The sequence below is a fragment of the Phodopus roborovskii genome, unplaced genomic scaffold, assembly GCF_943737965.1.
Source record: "Phodopus roborovskii unplaced genomic scaffold, PHOROB, whole genome shotgun sequence".
Lineage (NCBI taxonomy): Eukaryota > Metazoa > Chordata > Mammalia > Rodentia > Cricetidae > Phodopus > Phodopus roborovskii.
In genome coordinates this window covers 14,009,546-14,027,217 of record NW_026125278.1, presented here as the reverse complement: position 1 = coordinate 14,027,217, position 17,672 = coordinate 14,009,546, and the positions used below count along the sequence as shown (strand labels likewise).

General features: G+C 39.9%; 1 protein-coding gene across 1 annotated transcript in view; it reads right to left on the bottom strand.

The window, feature by feature from the left end:
- Window positions 1-17,440, bottom strand: part of Lrriq3 (leucine rich repeats and IQ motif containing 3) — a 94,862-nt gene extending 77,422 nt beyond the window's left edge. Inside the window, exons 1-2 of the mRNA XM_051196059.1 lie at window positions 17,192-17,440; window positions 15,947-16,270 (exon numbers count right to left, since the gene is read on the bottom strand). Of these exons, the coding sequence (XP_051052016.1) occupies window positions 15,947-16,270; window positions 17,192-17,440 (573 nt within the window). The remainder of the gene's footprint in view (window positions 1-15,946; window positions 16,271-17,191) is intronic.
- Between the last annotated feature and the right edge of the window lie 232 nt (window positions 17,441-17,672).

Genomic DNA, 17,672 nt, shown 5'->3' with positions numbered 1-17,672 from the left:
TTACACTTACATCTGTAGGTCTTCTGGCTTATCACTAGCACTTGGGCATCAACTGACTGCTTTCTTACTAAGTAACCTGTACTTAGGCCTGTGAGTTTGATTTGACAGTGCCAATCAATCTATTCTTAGCACACTCATTTTTCTCTCTCTTCTCACAGCTCCCTTCTCTATACTTTCCCTACTCCCTACAGATATATTTCTCTCTTTTAAAAATTTCATGTATGTATATGAGTGAGGATATGGTATATATGTATGTATATGATCATGTGTGTGAGTATACACGTGTTTGGAGGTTATTGGTCCTCAGCTTCCACTTTGTTTTGAGACAGTTTTATTGTTCACTCCTCTGTACACAGGTCAGCTGGCACAGGAACTTCCCGGGACTCTCCTGTCTCTACCCCACATATTACCCCAGATGCACAACGGTCACAGACATGCTCCACTGACAGGCTTTTAGGCGGGTTCTGGCAGTTAAAACAGTGTATATAGTGTTGTACAGAAAGCACTTCACCCACTAAGCGATCTCCACAGTCACCTACCTCTTTGTGAGACATTATTTTCTCTATTGTGCATGACAGCCATGAATTTCTGACCCTCTTAACCTCCTTAATGCAGGGATTATATGAGCCACTGACCAACTCTTTACCTTAATTCTTTTAATGAGCTGAAATTATACATTACATATATGTGTATGTATATTATTATTATTATTATTCCCAATACTACTCTTCTCCATCTGAAGTGTGCTTCTTCTACAAACTTTCAACAGCCAATGGTTTCTATTCAGTTAATTAGTGAGTTAGTTAGTTAGTTTCACCTTTATATGCTAACCTCTGATGATACCTTCCTTGCTACATTTTTTTCTGCCTTACCTATGCAAAATACCCTCACAGCTACACTTTAGGTCAGGAGTTACCTCTTAAATTACAGCCTGTAAAATGAACTTCCAGTTCCATTTCTCTGCATATATATCAAAAGCTGAAGCCATTATGCCCCCTACTTCAACCAATGCACACTTCATTCTATGTTGTCTATAAAGTCATTAAAACCACTCTTCATCATGTCAACTAAGTTAATAAACCCTTAATTCCTCTTTCTATTCCATCTCTTCCCACCATGGAATGCTTTAATTCTCTCAACCCTCTTCTCTACCGGTGTACTAAATCAGACCTTATTAGCCATGAGCAAACTTCAGTAATAAATTCTCATTTCTAACCCACTCTAGTAAAAAAAAAAAAAAAATCAAGAAGCCATTAAGCTAGGATGGGTCTGGTATTGTAAGTCCCCCTGAGAACAAAGCAAAGCCCAGTGTAAACAACAGGGTAAACTAGCAACTGTACCAATCAGGACCTGACACCTAGACTGTGACTGTCCTAATTCCACGAGCATGACTTAAAACGCCTCCCTTCCCCTAGCATGCTAACTGCTTGCACTCTGACGCTCCTCAGACATGTGAATCAGGGGATGTTTAAGAATACAGAATGACTTTTCTAGAATGCAAAGCTCTTAAATATTTCCTCGGGATTTTACAGAATGAAGTCCTATCTTCTTGTCTTATATTTAACGTTTTACTACTGTGTTGCTGGCATGCTCAAACATGTCCCCCTGACCTCCAGAAACCCCAAACCACTTTCTGCCATCACTCCAATTTGTCAAAATGGTTCAACAGCTCTGTGTCTGCAAATGTCTCCTACTGTCTCAATTGCTCAGTACCAAAGCCAAAACTTTCAATTTTCCAGAGATTTCTTGCATTAAAAACAAACTTAAGTATAAATGTCTTATTTTTATTATGCTTCCTTTTTATTGTGTAACTTATTTTAAATAGTATTTAACAACTTGAATGATCTTTTAAATTCCATACTTGTCCCGTATTCATGATCTGTCCCGTTATTTTTCTTTCCTCTCTCCTACCCTCCCTGCTCCTCTTTTCTTTGCTTTTCCATCATAGACAGAGTCTTCCTCTGTACTTCACTATGTAGCCCAGTGTGAACTCACTTCCCAGGGTTAGCATTGTAGGCATGGGCTTTTACACTCTGTCTTTATTGTGTCTCTTGAATTTGCACTAATTGTTCTGTATGGTTTACATATGTGTATAGATGTTCTAGATATAAACTCTGTTTTGTATTTTTTTTCTCAATATTTTCACAAAGTAACTGAACAATGAATGTTCAGCTTCCAAAAGTCTTTAGATGATTATCTTATAAAATGCCAACAAGAATGTCATTGCTGACTTATACAGAAGCCAAATCCTTTGATATCTAAGCAATTGGAATCATCCCTTTTCCAATGAAAAGCCATTCCCTCCATCTATGGAGCTCTGACCATACAAAAGCTGGCTGCCTTGAATACCACACCCATCCCTTAGTAGCTCTTTGATGTGGGCTAAATAACTTGTCTATCCATTTCCATGATCTGAAAAATGGAGACAGAAATGGTGTTCTCTCACTAGGGACCATTGATTAAGTGCTTGGAACAGAAGGTGAGGTTAACACTCAAAAGTTTTATAACATTAAAGAAAATGACATTGGCACAGACTTTTTGAGACTTCTGAATACATAATTATCATTATCACAAAATTAATAGGAAGAGCAGCACTGAGTAAGCAGCTTGCTCAATGTATGTCTCTGAAATTAATACATTAGCTAAAAAGATGATTGATACTAGCCAGTCTAGTGAAAATATCATAATATAATCTTGGCAAAGAACATATACCTTTACGCAGAAATATCAATAATCAATAAAATAGGAGAGGTGGTATAACAATAATGAAAAGTGTATCCTAATAGCATGCAGAGTGGTAGAGATTAGTTTAATGTTGCCATAAAGTATAGAGAGGCATTTCAAGAGAAAAATAATAAGGCTTTGTCATATGACTCCAATGGAATCTACTTTACATGTTGACAATAGGAAAAACTTTAGAAACTAATTCAAAAAGCACATGCTATTCTGACTGCATAAAATTCTAAGATGGAATCATTTTCAATCAATTTCTTATTCTAAGTAGCTTCCGTAGTTATGAAAATGTTTCCTTGTATATGTATTGGGTCTATGAGGCTTGCCACTTCCTTTACTGTCTGTGAGGGGTTTTCCTTCAGAATGCCCTAACGTGGCTCACTGTTTCTCAAGATATTGGAAAACTATAAAACATACTAATATAAGCATAAGTGTTTCAAATAAAATAAAACTGTACTTCACAACTATTTTACCTTTTTATCCTTTGAAATGCATATTCTCTTTTGAGTAATTTGTTCACCATATAAGATGGTGAAATTGTGGGAATTCTCCACATATACAAGAAAGAATTTTGTAGAATTTTAAATGAGTATTTATAAAACCCTCTTGGCTAACACATAGATACTGGAGGGTTCTCTTCTATTAAGCACTGTAGAACTAGGACACAGAATAAAAGTGTAACAGAATAGCTCAAAGGTACATAATAAAGGGAATGTGGATGGTAGTAGGCAATAAAAATTTTGCTTATTTTACTATTATTCACAGCATAATATTTATTAAATACATTATCAGTCTCATCATTTTTTATAATTTTATTTAAATTTGAAACAAGCTTATTTTACATATCAATCCCAGTTTCTGAAGTATCCGTCCCCTCCTGTTCCCCCCACAAATCCACATCCCATCTCCTTTGAGCTCCCCAGAGAGGGTGAGGCCTTCCATAGGGATCTTCAAAGTCTGTCACATCATTTGGAGCAGGGTTCTCTCCCATGTGTCTAGGCTGAGGGGGTATCCCTCTATGTGGAATGGATACCCAAATTCCATTTGCATAATAGGGATAAATATGGATCCACTACCAGAGGTCCCATAGACTTCCCAATCCTCCTAACTAACACCCACATTCAGGGAACCTGGATCAATCCTATGCTGGTTTCCCAGCTATCAGACTGCAGACTGCAGTCCATGAGCCTCCCCCCCCTGATGGGAGATGCCATTATGTAAATATGTTTCTCATACTGGTTAATAAATGAAGCACTGTTGACCAATAGGAAAGGGAGATAGGAGGGACTAGGAGACAGGGAGGAAAGAGGAAGTAGTAAGGAGGAGTCAAGATGGAGAGTCAGGAGAAAGCAGTATGCCAGCCGGCTCCCCATTAAGAGAAATACATAGATCAGCAGAAATGGGTTAATACTTAAGACAGAGCTAGCCAATAAGAAACAAGTAACCAGGCCAACAGATTATATCGAATACAGAATCTCTGTGTGATATTTGGGGCTGGCTGGCGCGGCTGCGGGACAAGAATGGCGGCGGGCGGAAAAAACGTACTTCTTACACTCCCACCCCTTGTTCAGATCAGCTGATTCTGTGGGTTTCTGTAGCCTGGCCTTGACCCCTTTGCTCATCACTCCTCCCTGTCTGCAACTGGATTCCAAGAGTTCAAGAGTTCGCCTCATGTTTAGCTGTGGGTGTCTGCTTCTGCTTCTATCTTCTATCAGCTACTAGATGAAGACTCTAGGATGGCATATAAGGTAGTCATCAATCTCATTATCGGGGAAGGGCATTTAATTTATCTTCTTCACTATTGCTTAGATTGTTAGTTGGGTTCATCCTTGTAGATCTCTGAACATTTGCCTAGTGCCAGATTTCTCTTAAAACCTACAATGGCTCCCGCTATTATGGTATCTCTTTTGCACCAAAATTAAGTTCAAGTGGATCAAAGACCTCAACCATAAATCCAGCCACACTGAACCTCTTAAAAGAGAAAGTGTGAGGTGTTCTTGAAGGAATTGGTTCAGAAGACCGCTTCCTGAACATAACACCAGTAGCACAGACACTGAGATGAACAATTAATAAATGGGACTCCTGAAACTGAGAAGCTTCTGTAAGGCAAAGGACACAGTCTACAAGATAAAACAGCAGCCCACAGAGTAGAAAAAGATATTCACCAACCCCACATCTGACAGAGGGCTGATTTCCAAAATATACAAAGAACGATAGAAGCCAGTCACCAAAACACAAAATAATCCAATTAAAAAGTAAGGTGCAGAAGTAAATAGAGAATTCTCAATAGAAGAATCTAAAATGTATGAAAGACACTTAAGAATGTGCTCAACATCCTTAGCCATCCACAAAATGCAACTCAAAACAACTCTGAGATGCTATCTTACTCCTTTCAGAATATTTAAAGTCAAAAACACCAAGGAAAGATTATGCTGGAGAGGATGTGAACAAAGTGGAACACTCCTCCACTGCTGGTGGGAGTGTGAACTCTTACAGCCACTTTGGAAATCAGTTTGGCAGCTCCTCAGGAAAATGGGAAACAGTCTACCTCAAGATCCAGCAATTCCATTCTTAGGCATATACCCCAAAAATACACATTCATACAAGGACATCTGTTCAAATATGTTTATAGCAGCATTATTTCTAATAGCCAGAACCTGGAAGCAATCTAGATGCCCCTCAACTGAAGAGTAGATGAAGAAAATGTGGTGCATTTACACAATGGAATACTACTCAGTGGGGGTGAGGGGAACAATAGAATCTTGAAATTCACAGACAAATGGATGGAACTAGAAGAAACCATCCAGAGTGAGGTAATCCAGTCACAAAAAGACAAATATGGTATGTACTCACTCATATATGGTTTTTAGACATAGCACAAAGGATTACCAGCCTACAATCCACACTGCCAGAAAACAAGGAGGACCCTAAGAGAGACATACATGGTCCCTCAGAGAAGGGGGGAGGGACAAGATCTCCCAAGCAAATTCAGAGCACAAGGTGGGGGGGGGGTGTGTGCAAGAGTTAAGCATGACAGAGCAGGAAACTTGAAGAATTTTGCTTTCTTATGAGATACTTTAACCCACATAGTATTCCAACATGCTCATTTAGCTTGTTACAGACATATTCATGATGGTTATCACATGTTAAGTGTGGACCAGCTTGAGGAATCATTTCCATTTGGGCTTTTGCCCATCTGAAGGTCAGAGAATGGAGGTTGCCTCTAGTTAACCAGAGGACTGGAGGTTTGTCCCTTAAGAGTTTATGTATTGAAGATTTTATTCCTAATGAGCATTTCGAGGTGAAGGTTTTACGAGCTAGTGCCTAATAGGGTCTTCAAATCACCGTACTGCCCACAAGAAGGAACAGGAAAGCTCTCAGCAGATAAATGTGAAGCCTGAGTCTGCCCTCACCCAAGCTTCTCTGCTTTTCATTTTTAGTATAACCTTCCCTTCCACATGGGCTCCAACATTTACCATGAGGCCAATGACAGAGTTCCTTTAGCTTCCAGAAGTGAGTTAAATGGCCACGTATTTCCATGAGTACACTCCTTCTGGTGTTTTGTTATGATAGTAAAAATCAAATGCTTGGCAGGTGTAGAGAAACTGCACAAGACATGTAGCTTCTACTTCAGCCAGCAAGGAAACACGACATGACTCTTCTTCAAACAGTTTACTCAGGAACCTTGTACATCAGCTTCTGCTCTGCTTCTGCTCTGCCTCTTCTTCCCCGAGCCCCAGCAAGCCCTTAAATGTGCGCTCACTGCCCAATCAGCTCATGCCACCTGGAGATCCCGGATAGGCCACAGAAGGAGGAAGCACACCAGATCCATTAAGCCCTTCCAAATAAGGCTTGTTTACAGCTAAGTTTGGACTACCTGGTATTCAGCCAGGCGCCATCTTGGGGCTGTGGCTTCCCACTTCCCCCTTTTTTGTTTTAAACGCAACAGGCAAGGGTAGAGGTCTGATCTCTGATGAACAAGGAGCATTGTAATGGCCCTTCGCCCAGTTATCAGCCAAACTGGTGCCACACCCATCTGGTATCTTTTCTCAGAGATGGGATTATGATACCAACCCATATTCAATCAGACTTGCCCTCCATGAAGCCGCTAGAAGCTGGACTCAAGTGCAGTACTTCATCTCGCATCCTGAGTGTGATGACTGCTTAGCTTTTAACACAGTTAACCAAGCCTGAGGTGATTGCCCAGCCTCCAGGGCTTCGAAGGCTTGTGCAATCATGGCATTACTTCTCCGCTGTGTAACCCTCATCCTGCAGATACACCATAAAGCAATGAGACTGGCTAGGATAAGCACCCCTCCCAGGGCACCCATTCCCACCCATTCTTTCAGGTGGTTCATGGCTTGAGTGATCCATGTAGATAGTCCCTCTGCAACCGAGATGTCGACCCAGGTGGAATTGACATGCACGACGGAAAGTCTCAGGTCCTGCATTAACTTATCAAATTTGCCGGACCAATTGCCTAAAAGATACTGAGAATGCTGGTTAGAAATATTGGCAGCCACCAAATACTTTTGATATGGCACAGAGGCCACACATAGCCCCATCATCTTCCATTCACATCCTATTTGTGCCAACTGCCACAAAGTGTCAATCTGTTCCTGAACTAGATCAATTCGTTGATTCAGGACCACAACGCCACCTTTTAATTGAGCATTAAGGGAAGATTGTATGTCCAAAGCAGTGGCTACTTTCGCTGATAGGTTATTTAAGGCAGCTGCAGTCTGGACAGTGGAATGCATGGCAATGGCAGCCATGGTGGCTCCCACAGCTCCAGCTGTAATGGCAACCATGATAGCAGCAGTGATTCCAAAATCTCTCCTCTGTCTAAAGAGGGTCATGGTGCTTGGCTCTCTACCGCAACGGGAACGTACCTGGGCATTCTGGTCACAAGGGCCAAAGGAAATTTTCCTCCATCCAAACATAAAGAATAGAAAGAAGCATACTTGAGGTGTACAATTTAGCATTCTCTCACTAGAGCTTGCAAAGGTGCTATTGCTCATCACAAACACAAAAGGATTAAAGGCTCCATGTTGAGCTGGGTTTTGATTACAATAAGGAGCCCACCTGGGCTGCGGGTGAATAGTCCAATTACCCCTCTCCCGGACACTAGGACATCAACCTCTAATCCAGGTGGCATTACTCTTCAAAATGGTTTCACCACGTGGCAATTAAGAGCTTTCACCTGCACTATTGCAAAAGCAGCAGTTATTTCAGAGGGGTCTGACTTGCTCAAACCACATTAGTCTGGAAGGAATCCACAGCTTTTTATTTTCTGTTGAAACAAAAATAGAAATCCTTTTCCCCAGTAACTTGTCCTTAGACTTACATTTTAGAGTCAAAACATTTTTAAAATATATAAATTGGATTAATCCAGCAGCATTTCCTTTAACAGTTGTTTCCTCAGTAGTCAAACAATACAAAGACAATATAATACCGTACAGTATCCAGATTCTCTCAGAATGCAACAGCTCCTGAAGAGTGAGATAAATGGGTTGTGATGTTGAATTCCCCATACTTTCACTTTTGGCTACTTTTACCTTGTCCGATCCTGGAACGTTATAGCTTCTACCGGAGACCTTATTGCCTCTTTACCGAGGTCCTTAACTTGGTCCCACCTTACCTGTGACTTTACCAGTCGACTACCCTGACTGCAGGAAGTTCTGAGCCATTCAACCACAGAGAGAGGATTCCCCATACAGGCCACCACTTGCAGAGTCTACCTCAGCCAGGAAGGAAACACGACTCTTCTTCAAGCAGTTTACTCAGGAACCTTGTACATCAGCTTCTGCTCTGCTTCTGCTCTGCTTCTGCTCTGCTTCTGCTCTGCTTCTGCTCTGCCTCTTCTTCCCCGAGCCCCAGCAAGCCTTTAAATGTGTGCTCACTGCCCAATCAGCTCATGCCACCTAGCGATCCTGGATAGGCCACACAAGGAGGAAGCACACCAGATCCATCAAGCACTTCCAAACAAGGCTTGTTTACAGCTAAGCTTGGATGACCTGGCATCCAACCAGGTGCCATCTTGGGGCTGTGGCTTCCCACAAAGACATTCATGAAGAATTTATGACTGCAAGACTTAATCCTTTATTTCTGTGGGATAAATTCTGAGATAAGCAACACATGAGTCAGGTTGTCACTCCATGGTCAGTTTTAACACAGTAACAAAATCCTTCGCAGAGGTTTCTCTGTATGCTTGTCAGAATTTGGTGACAGTGCATTTTTGTTTCTTCGCTTTTTTTTTTTCTTTCCTTTTTTTTTTTTTTTTGTAATTTTAGCCATAACTTCTACTTAAAAATAAACTAAAACAAAACAAATGAAAAGAGTCTGTTATCTAGCTTGTATCTCCCTAACAGATCACAACACTAAACATCAGCTCTGTGCACCTCCTTTGATGAAATGCCACCAATGACTTGGATCATGGTTTAGTAGGTGTGCTTTGGAAGCTCAGATTTGAAAGATGCTTATGTCCCACAAATTCTAGGTCTGCATCAAACAATTCTTTCTATGAGGTGGAGTGTTTTACTGCACATGCCCTCATTTTGGTTGAACTTCTAACATCCAACTGAAGAAATACTTCTGTGACTTGAAGGAATACTCCAAAACATATGCTAATGGCATTGGGAGATTGGGCCACCAAGGTGGGGGTTAACTCTTGCAGTCTCTGCCCTCTTGAATAGATGTAAACTTTCATCTATTATGGGATAAATTAATGGATGGTTTGTCAGTGGGATGGCTTTGCTACCACACTGAGCTCTCTAGGACATGCTTACTCTCTTACGATGACACTGCCATTGTGTTCTTATGCACTGGGAAGGCATCACTACACTAACTTAAACTTCACCAAACCTGCAACTAATATGCTTTGGACATGACTTTCCCAAGAGTCCCGACGGTTTATGACTCTGGGAAGTTTGCTTCTCAGAATTACAGGGGTAGGAGATGCTAGAGCGTGTAGAAGGTATGGCCTCATTGTTATGACTTGGTGACTTGTTGGATTAGCCTCAGAAGGCCTTCTTACACAACACTCTTTAGTTCCTGTGTTATGACAGAAGACGCAAGCCTAGCCCCTGAACCTCCATGCTTCCTCATGTTTCCTGTCTCACTGTAATCCCTAATGTAGCTCATTGTAATCTCCACAGTAACTCATCCGACCTCATTGTGACTGAACCAAGGGCGGCACCTGCTTTTAAACACACACTCTTAAGATGATTGCTGATAGAGCAGTGAAGAATGGGTCACTGTAACATCTCTGATGGAATGTGAAATGTATTTGAAAATACATTGAAGACCATCATCTTCAAAACCTGACCAAGAATTCATTTGCAGTGTAACCCTGACTGAGGGCTTAATGGAATGCAGACTTTAAGAGAAAGAAGCAGGGGCATCTGTCTAAAGAATAATGTAAGTAATGACACATTCACACCATGCTTTTGCTGTTTTTAGCAACTATCACAATCTGCAAGATAGGAAAATGACTGGGAGACAGTATTTAATTGAAAGGGATATAATAAAATACTGTGTCTGAGAATGAAAAGATTGTTGCGGAAGAAATTAGAATCTGATCAGCTCTTAATCCTGATTAAAGGACTGAGGGGTCATTAGATCAATCTGCCCCATCATATGTCCCAAGATCTAGAAGGCAGCATGGTTTTATGACTCCCTCGAAGGCCTCACTGTCCAAAGTTACCTTAACACTATTCTCAAATCCCATGGTTTCTTGGTGACTGAAACCATGGTTCAAGTAGCTGTGACTCGATCTGTTCACTGAACACAAGCGATAATCATAGGAAATTGTTGTGGAATAATGTTTTTGAACACTGTGAAGATTTATCTTTGCCAAGGAACCTTATGATTGGTTTAATAACAAGCTGAATGACCAATAACTAGGCAGGAAGAGATTAGGTGGGACTTGTGCCCTGAGGGAGAGAAGGAAGAAATCGATCTACATGTAGGATCAATGCCAAAGACACGGAAAGGAAACAGGAGGTTCAAGATGGAAGAAAGATAAAAAGCCATGAGGCAACACATAGATTAAATGGGTCCATTTAAGTTACAAGGGGTAGAGGGAAAAGTCTGGGCTATAGGTCAAGCTTTCATAATTAATAGTAAATCTGTGTCATTTTCAGTGAGCTGGTGGCCCAAAGAAAGTTCTGACTACAGGAAATGCTCACATTGTGCCAACTACCCTGGAATACAGAACTGAATAGAAACAGACACAGGGATACTTCCTTCCACTTAGACTTCTAAGGATGTTCTAGTTAACCTCAAACTCGCATCTCAGAAAGAGTACTTGTCATTAGGACAAAGTCAGTATAAACATCCTACATTAGGGCAGTGTGAGTCAGAAATGTGTGGTTGAAACTTTCTCAAGAGATCCTGTAAAGCCTGCTACTTCCGTCTAAGTGCCCCCTTCTCTTTCTGGATTGAGATGTTGGGTAGGTAAGTTGCTGAATCCTACAGCTGGTACACATCTACCTAAAGCAAATACCACATTTGGTCTAGACGAGACTCTGGATTTTGGATTTGGGGCTTCACTTTTGGATTACTAAATTGAAATAAGTCTATTTCATATAAAGGCATAAATTAGGGGGTTGTAAATGGTATGGCTTGAATGTATCCTCCAAATTCCTCATGTTGGAAACAATTCATAAATTTATATGTTAATGTTCTGCTGGAGGCACTGGCTTTGGCCATAATTGGATTCTGAGGATTCTGCATACATGAATGGATTAATTGGTCATAGAGCAGGTAGCTTTGTTACCAAACTAAACTCTCTTTGCACCCTATACCCAGTGACACACACTGTCATATAAATCTTTAAGGAGTGATTTCACTTTTGGTGTTATCTGTTTGTTTGTTCATTTTGAGTGGATATAATTTTATTATGGTTTGGCTTCCTTTTATAGTTGGTATATAGAAATGTCTGAATTTCACATTTTACTAGCATCTTCAGACCTGGTAACAAGTTGTAAGATGTTCCACATGAGCGGTCATTTCAGTGAAGTTTGGGCTCTGTGCCACCTTTCCTATTCTCCAAGACTCTAGTTCTTTTATTTGCTATTGTGCTGAACACATTGGCCAGTACTATGTTAAAAAAAGCAATGAACATTCTTGGATTCCATATGGGAATAAGTCAGACTAGCCTGGGAAACCTAATATAAAAATAAGTTCTCAATTCTAAAAGACCAAAACAAGCAAATAAACAAACAAATTATTAACAAAGGAAAATTAAATTATTATTTGATAATTACATGGATAAAATTTTGTATTTTAATATTTTCATCGAGAATAAGAACAACAGATTTTAAATACTTGAATTAACATTCCTATACTCATCATCTGTGACAAGTACTAGCTACCTTCCAAGATCTATCATCTCTTCTTTCTAATTTGTAGAATATAGCTTTCTGTTAAACAATAAAATGTGTCTACATAAAATATTGCTCTTTCTACATCACCAGAATTTTTGACAGATGCAGAAGTCAATTAGGTAAGACTGTAAGACTTGCTATTTTCCTAACATCAAGCTATAGATAGATAACATGTTAGATTTAGCACACCTGAATATTTGTACCTCACAATACCCTCAGTCTCACTAAGTACATGGATGGACATGAAGAAAGTCATTGCATGTCACAGAAAATGGACAATAACTAAAGATAGCAAATGGGAAGCTAGAGTAGATGCTTTTTTTATTTATTCAATTAGTAACTAGACAGATTTAATTCCTATACCTGAATTTTTATTACATTATAAACAATAGTGCTTGAATAATTAGTTCATTATTACATGAAAACAAAATGCAGTCCCAGGTGATACCATTACTTACATAGCCAGGTCACATTTGTATTTACAAAGACTAGATGGGCAGATGTAGATAGTAAACAGATATATGATACAGAGATAGATGTATATGATAGATAGATAGAGAGGTAGGTAGATAGGAGATGATGCTATATTACATGATAGATCAATGATAGATAGATAGATTATAGATAGATATAGATGACAGATGATAAATAACATATAAAAATAAATTATAAGCATATTCCTTGATCATCTGTAACTATTCACTTCAGATTTCTAAAAGTACTTTGACCCACATGATAAAGGGTCCATTCTTTTCCTTCAAGTTTACATACTTTACAACGCTACCAAAAGAAAACAAGTTTAGAATTCATTTTATGTCACAATTTAAAGCATGTGAGACCTATTGTTAAGTTATGGGCAAAATTTTGAACTACACTACTGGATTGTTTCTATTGCAAAAAGAATACACCCCATACTCTCCACATTCATGCTCTTCTCATTAAAAACACTTGAGAGTGTGTGGACAATGTTCATTGTTTCTAATTCTCATATTATTTTACATTCATTATATAAGAACAATGTTATATTCTGAAGTAAATGTTTTAAGCATTAATCAATAAATACCGTCCATAAACTCGCATGCATTGCTCCACACATATTCTCTGCTATGTCTTTGCATTGCCAGTTAGTGACTTAAGAATACTGTTTGCAGCAGCTCTGACCACTCAAAAGGCAAAGCCCAAGCCACTACTCAGCAGATCTCTCAGTCCGTGCCCCCTAGGGCATCTTCTGAGCCCGGAGCTCAGAGTTTGTTCTGTGTGTGCTGTATTTAGTACACACTGAAATTATTTTGTAGAAACTACTGAGTTTATTCTTTGACCATTTCATAATTCTGATTATTACAACACCCATCTCCCTCGATCCTCTATTAGCCACCTCTTCCCAATAAGACCCACACATATGGACAACGTTGAGTTGATTTCTTTGTTTTTCGCTGCATTGCTTCCAACAAGGTCATCTGTGTAACCATGGGGTTAGAACTCTCCCCTGGAGCCCTGCTGTCACTTTAGTGGTACAGAAATGAAGACAATGATTTCCCTGCTCTGGACTCCAACATTAGCCAGCAATTCAGAAGGGAGGGGAGGCCCCATTAATCTCTCCCTGAAACATCATTGACTCCAAAATGATTTCAACTATAACCATATTTCTGAAAATTTTAATCTTTTTGTTGTGTAGTCAAAATGCTTTCTTCCCTGCATCCTATTTACTATAATTAGTTTTATTTTGCTCGGTGTAGACTTCTGCGGAGATATTCTATAGGGGCAGTAACACTGCCCTCTGTCCTTTTATTCCTGACACTTGCAGGCTTGTGGGTGGGGGCTCAACCTGGGTCAGTTCTTTCATACCCACCCACCTTTCCATGCTGTCTTGGTGCTAATTTTCTTCTGCCCTTAGAAACATTTTACATTTTCTTTCTGAAACCTGTTTTTCCTTAACCAACCTGATAGTAATTGCTGTGTCTTTGCTTTTCTTCTCACCAAGATCAATTCCCTCTGTCCTCACTAGTTCTAGTACTTCCTACATGCAAAGTGAGAATATGTTTCAATATGTTTCAATGGCTGCTCATTATCTCAGTCTTTATCCATCTCTCCATTGTCCTGAGCATGTTAGGCCATCTATCACTTCAAGCAAATGATTGGGTTCACACCACAAGCCCAGAACCTTCCCTCTGAATTTTAGCTCTTCATTTCCAAGCATATTTGATCTTTCCCCCATTAAAATGCAAAACAGAAACGTAATGGGACCGGATGAAAATTCATATTTATACTGCAAATTTACATGTAACCACTCTATTTTATGCCAGTCACTCATGTTCAAAATATTAGAAATCTGCTTCCTTACTTCTCCCCCTACATTCTATGTATTAAACATAGACCGTTATGTCTGCACTGTTCTTTGTGATATGCTGTTGGCTGTGAGACCCTGGGAGGGGAACAGACTTGAATTCACAGCATTGCAACACTGTATCTTACAATGTGTTAGCTTTTAATCCTCACAGTACTGATCCTGACAAAGGGGATGCAGAGGACCGAATAGATCTTTTCAGAGAGGTCTTCTCATCTGTTAGAGCTGAGGAGACTAGCTTCGCACACCTTTCATCTTGTTGGCTACTTGCTCTTCCCTTCCTTCCCCTCCCGCCTGCCTTTGTCATTTGTGTGCAGAGTCAACAGTTTGAGGGAACGGCTATATCTGCAGTCAGTATAACTGCACTGTACTGGGAAGGGTAGGCTCTTCATCTGCTTCTCCTGGTTATCCCGTCTGTCTCCCTCCCCAGACTTTTTATTACTCCCTTAAAGGAACCTCAGCTACTCTGACCCTTTGCTTTGAGGGTGCAGGTTAAGACACATGGCTTAATGCTACCCCATGTTTTAATTATTAGAAAATAATTACCAAACCCAAATGTATTTAACTAATATTGTAAAGCCATGCTCTCTAGCAGTTACAGCAGCTTTGATTCACCCTTCCCAGGATCAGAGTCCACACGCTCTCCCAACTTCATCACTGTCCACACTAACCCTTGTTCTTACTCTGAGTTCCTGTGCAAACATAGACATGTAATACATAATTACATTTGGTCACTGAGAGATCACATATGTAGTGATGGTCTCACGAGGTCACATCACCTTTTGTCACAACTCTCTTAATCTGTTCAAAGTTCCGTGATTTTGGCAGTGATGAAGACACCTAGTAATCCCTCAAAATGCAGGTTCCTTGTATTTCTGTCACATTTGAACACACTGTCCTCCAAACCCATGTTCAGATTCTGCCCTATGCTTAATTAATCTTTTTCTAAGAGCTGCAGAATTAAGCTTTCCTTCTAAATTTTGTCTGCTCCAAAACTCAAGTGCTATGAAGAGTGGTTATCCTTTTAAATATATACAAAAATGTATAATCTCAGGGTTTCAAGTATTCCTAAGAACTTTCGGTATTTTATGTCAAAAACATTTGGTTATTCCAATTAAACTTAATCAACTGAATAGCAAGTAAGTACTTTTACCCTTTTCCAATAATAATGTAAGTTGTATAAACGTATGCCATATAAACAATAAAAATAGTCCCCACAATAATTATACAAAATTAATATCTTTCAGTTGAAATGTATTTAGATACAACTTGATTTTAGAATTGACATGTTTGCATAGGACATATGCAAACTTTAATAAACTGTCAGATAGAAAGTCCACTGCTTATATTTTCACCAGTGAATATTTTTATAAAAAATATGAAACCTTACTGTTAAACATATTATATATTTATGTATAGCATTTAGAGCTGAAATTTTATATATATAAACTGATTTTGAAGGAACTATTCATTGAGTTACCTTTATCAATGCTGGGCAAAGGTTAAAGAATAGCCTGTGGTTGAATGTTTTAAATCTCTCTGGAAGATTCCAGTTCTGAATGATTTCTTCATCAGATATAATGTGGTGGTCCAGGGCTTTGAGAGGCCAGATACTGTTGACAAGAACATGCCTGTAGCCTTTCTTAAGACTCACGGGGCAGTCAAACATGGTCAGCCCGATAAGGCTTGCACACGCAGCTAACACACAGATGTTCTTCAGCTTGGAAAAACCATTGTCATGGAGATAGAGGAGTTTTAGGTTCTTGAGTCCACCCCAAAAATTTTGGTCTGGAAGAGTCTTTATCTGAAATATTTAAAATATATATGGTTCATAAAATCTGCAAGAAAAAAATGGTGGAACATTTAACATCACCTAAATTTCAGTATTTTGCAAATGGTGAGTGCCTAATAAATAACAGCAGGGTCTCCAAGTGTCCACCTGATGACTGCAAAGACAGGGCACAATGGGCATGTGAAATGCATTGCAGTTAGTAACATAAGGAATGTATGCACACACTCACGGGCATGGAAAGATCTAGATCTTCCAGTGAAAAGTTCTTAGTACAATTCCAAATGAGGTTCCTCACATGAAGAACTGAGAACTCAGGATGCATTATTCATCTAGACTGCGCGGAAGAGATGGCTTCGGGGTTAGGAGCTCTGGCGGCTCTTCCACTAGACCCAAACCCGCACTTGACAACTCACAACTGTGGGTCACTCCAGGGGACCTGCCGCCTTCTCTGGCATGAGGAGCTCCAATCACACACACAAATACAAATGCAAATAAAAACATGAATGCTTAATGCAAAACCGTCTAAAAGGCAGTGGAACAAAGACAGGGGAGAGGGCTCAGTGGATCAGAGTGACACTCCTCTTCCGCTTCCTGGAGTTCAGTTCCCAGAACCGCTTTAACTACAGACACCGGGAACTGGATGCCCTCTCATGGCTTCCGTGGGAAGCTACACACACTTTGCATAGGCACAGAGAGACTCTATACACGCATAATTTAAAAGTAGGAGAAGTGAAACATGTCATACATTTTTACATATTGTCTAAAATGTTTGGATTATATGTTATATTTTGTGCCTGTGTGCCTCGTTTGTATATGATTTCAAACTTGTCTTTATATTTTCAATGGCGGGGGGGGGGGGGGTTGGGGTGGGGGGAAGTGCTGTGGATTAACAGGATAAGTTCACTGGCATAAAGACTAGTATTTCGAGCTCACCTGGTTTCCATGGAGATCAAGTTTGATGAGCTTTATGCAGTTCTGCAGTGGCTGGATATCAGTGACAAAGTTGTTGGAGAAGATGCACACCCTCAGGGAGATACAGGACTGCAGGTTCTCCATGGACTTCAGATGGAGGCCATTATACTTTACAAACACAAAGTCTTTCTGATCTTCTATGATATTTTCATTGTAGTGGCTCCATTCTTCATGACTGGTAAGCTCTTTTGTGATTGTTCCATGAAACATCTAAGACAGAAGGAGACACACATGTTTACAAATGACACCAGGAGCTGAGGAATTGGCTCAGCATTTCAAACCACCTGCTACTCTTCCAAACAACCTGAATTTGGTTCCCATAACCCACATGCCTGTAACTCCAGCTTCAGTGAATCTGATACCCACTTGGTGACCTCCAAGAAAAGCCATATGCAAATGCCACATACAAAACACAGACACAGAGATATACACACATTTTAAC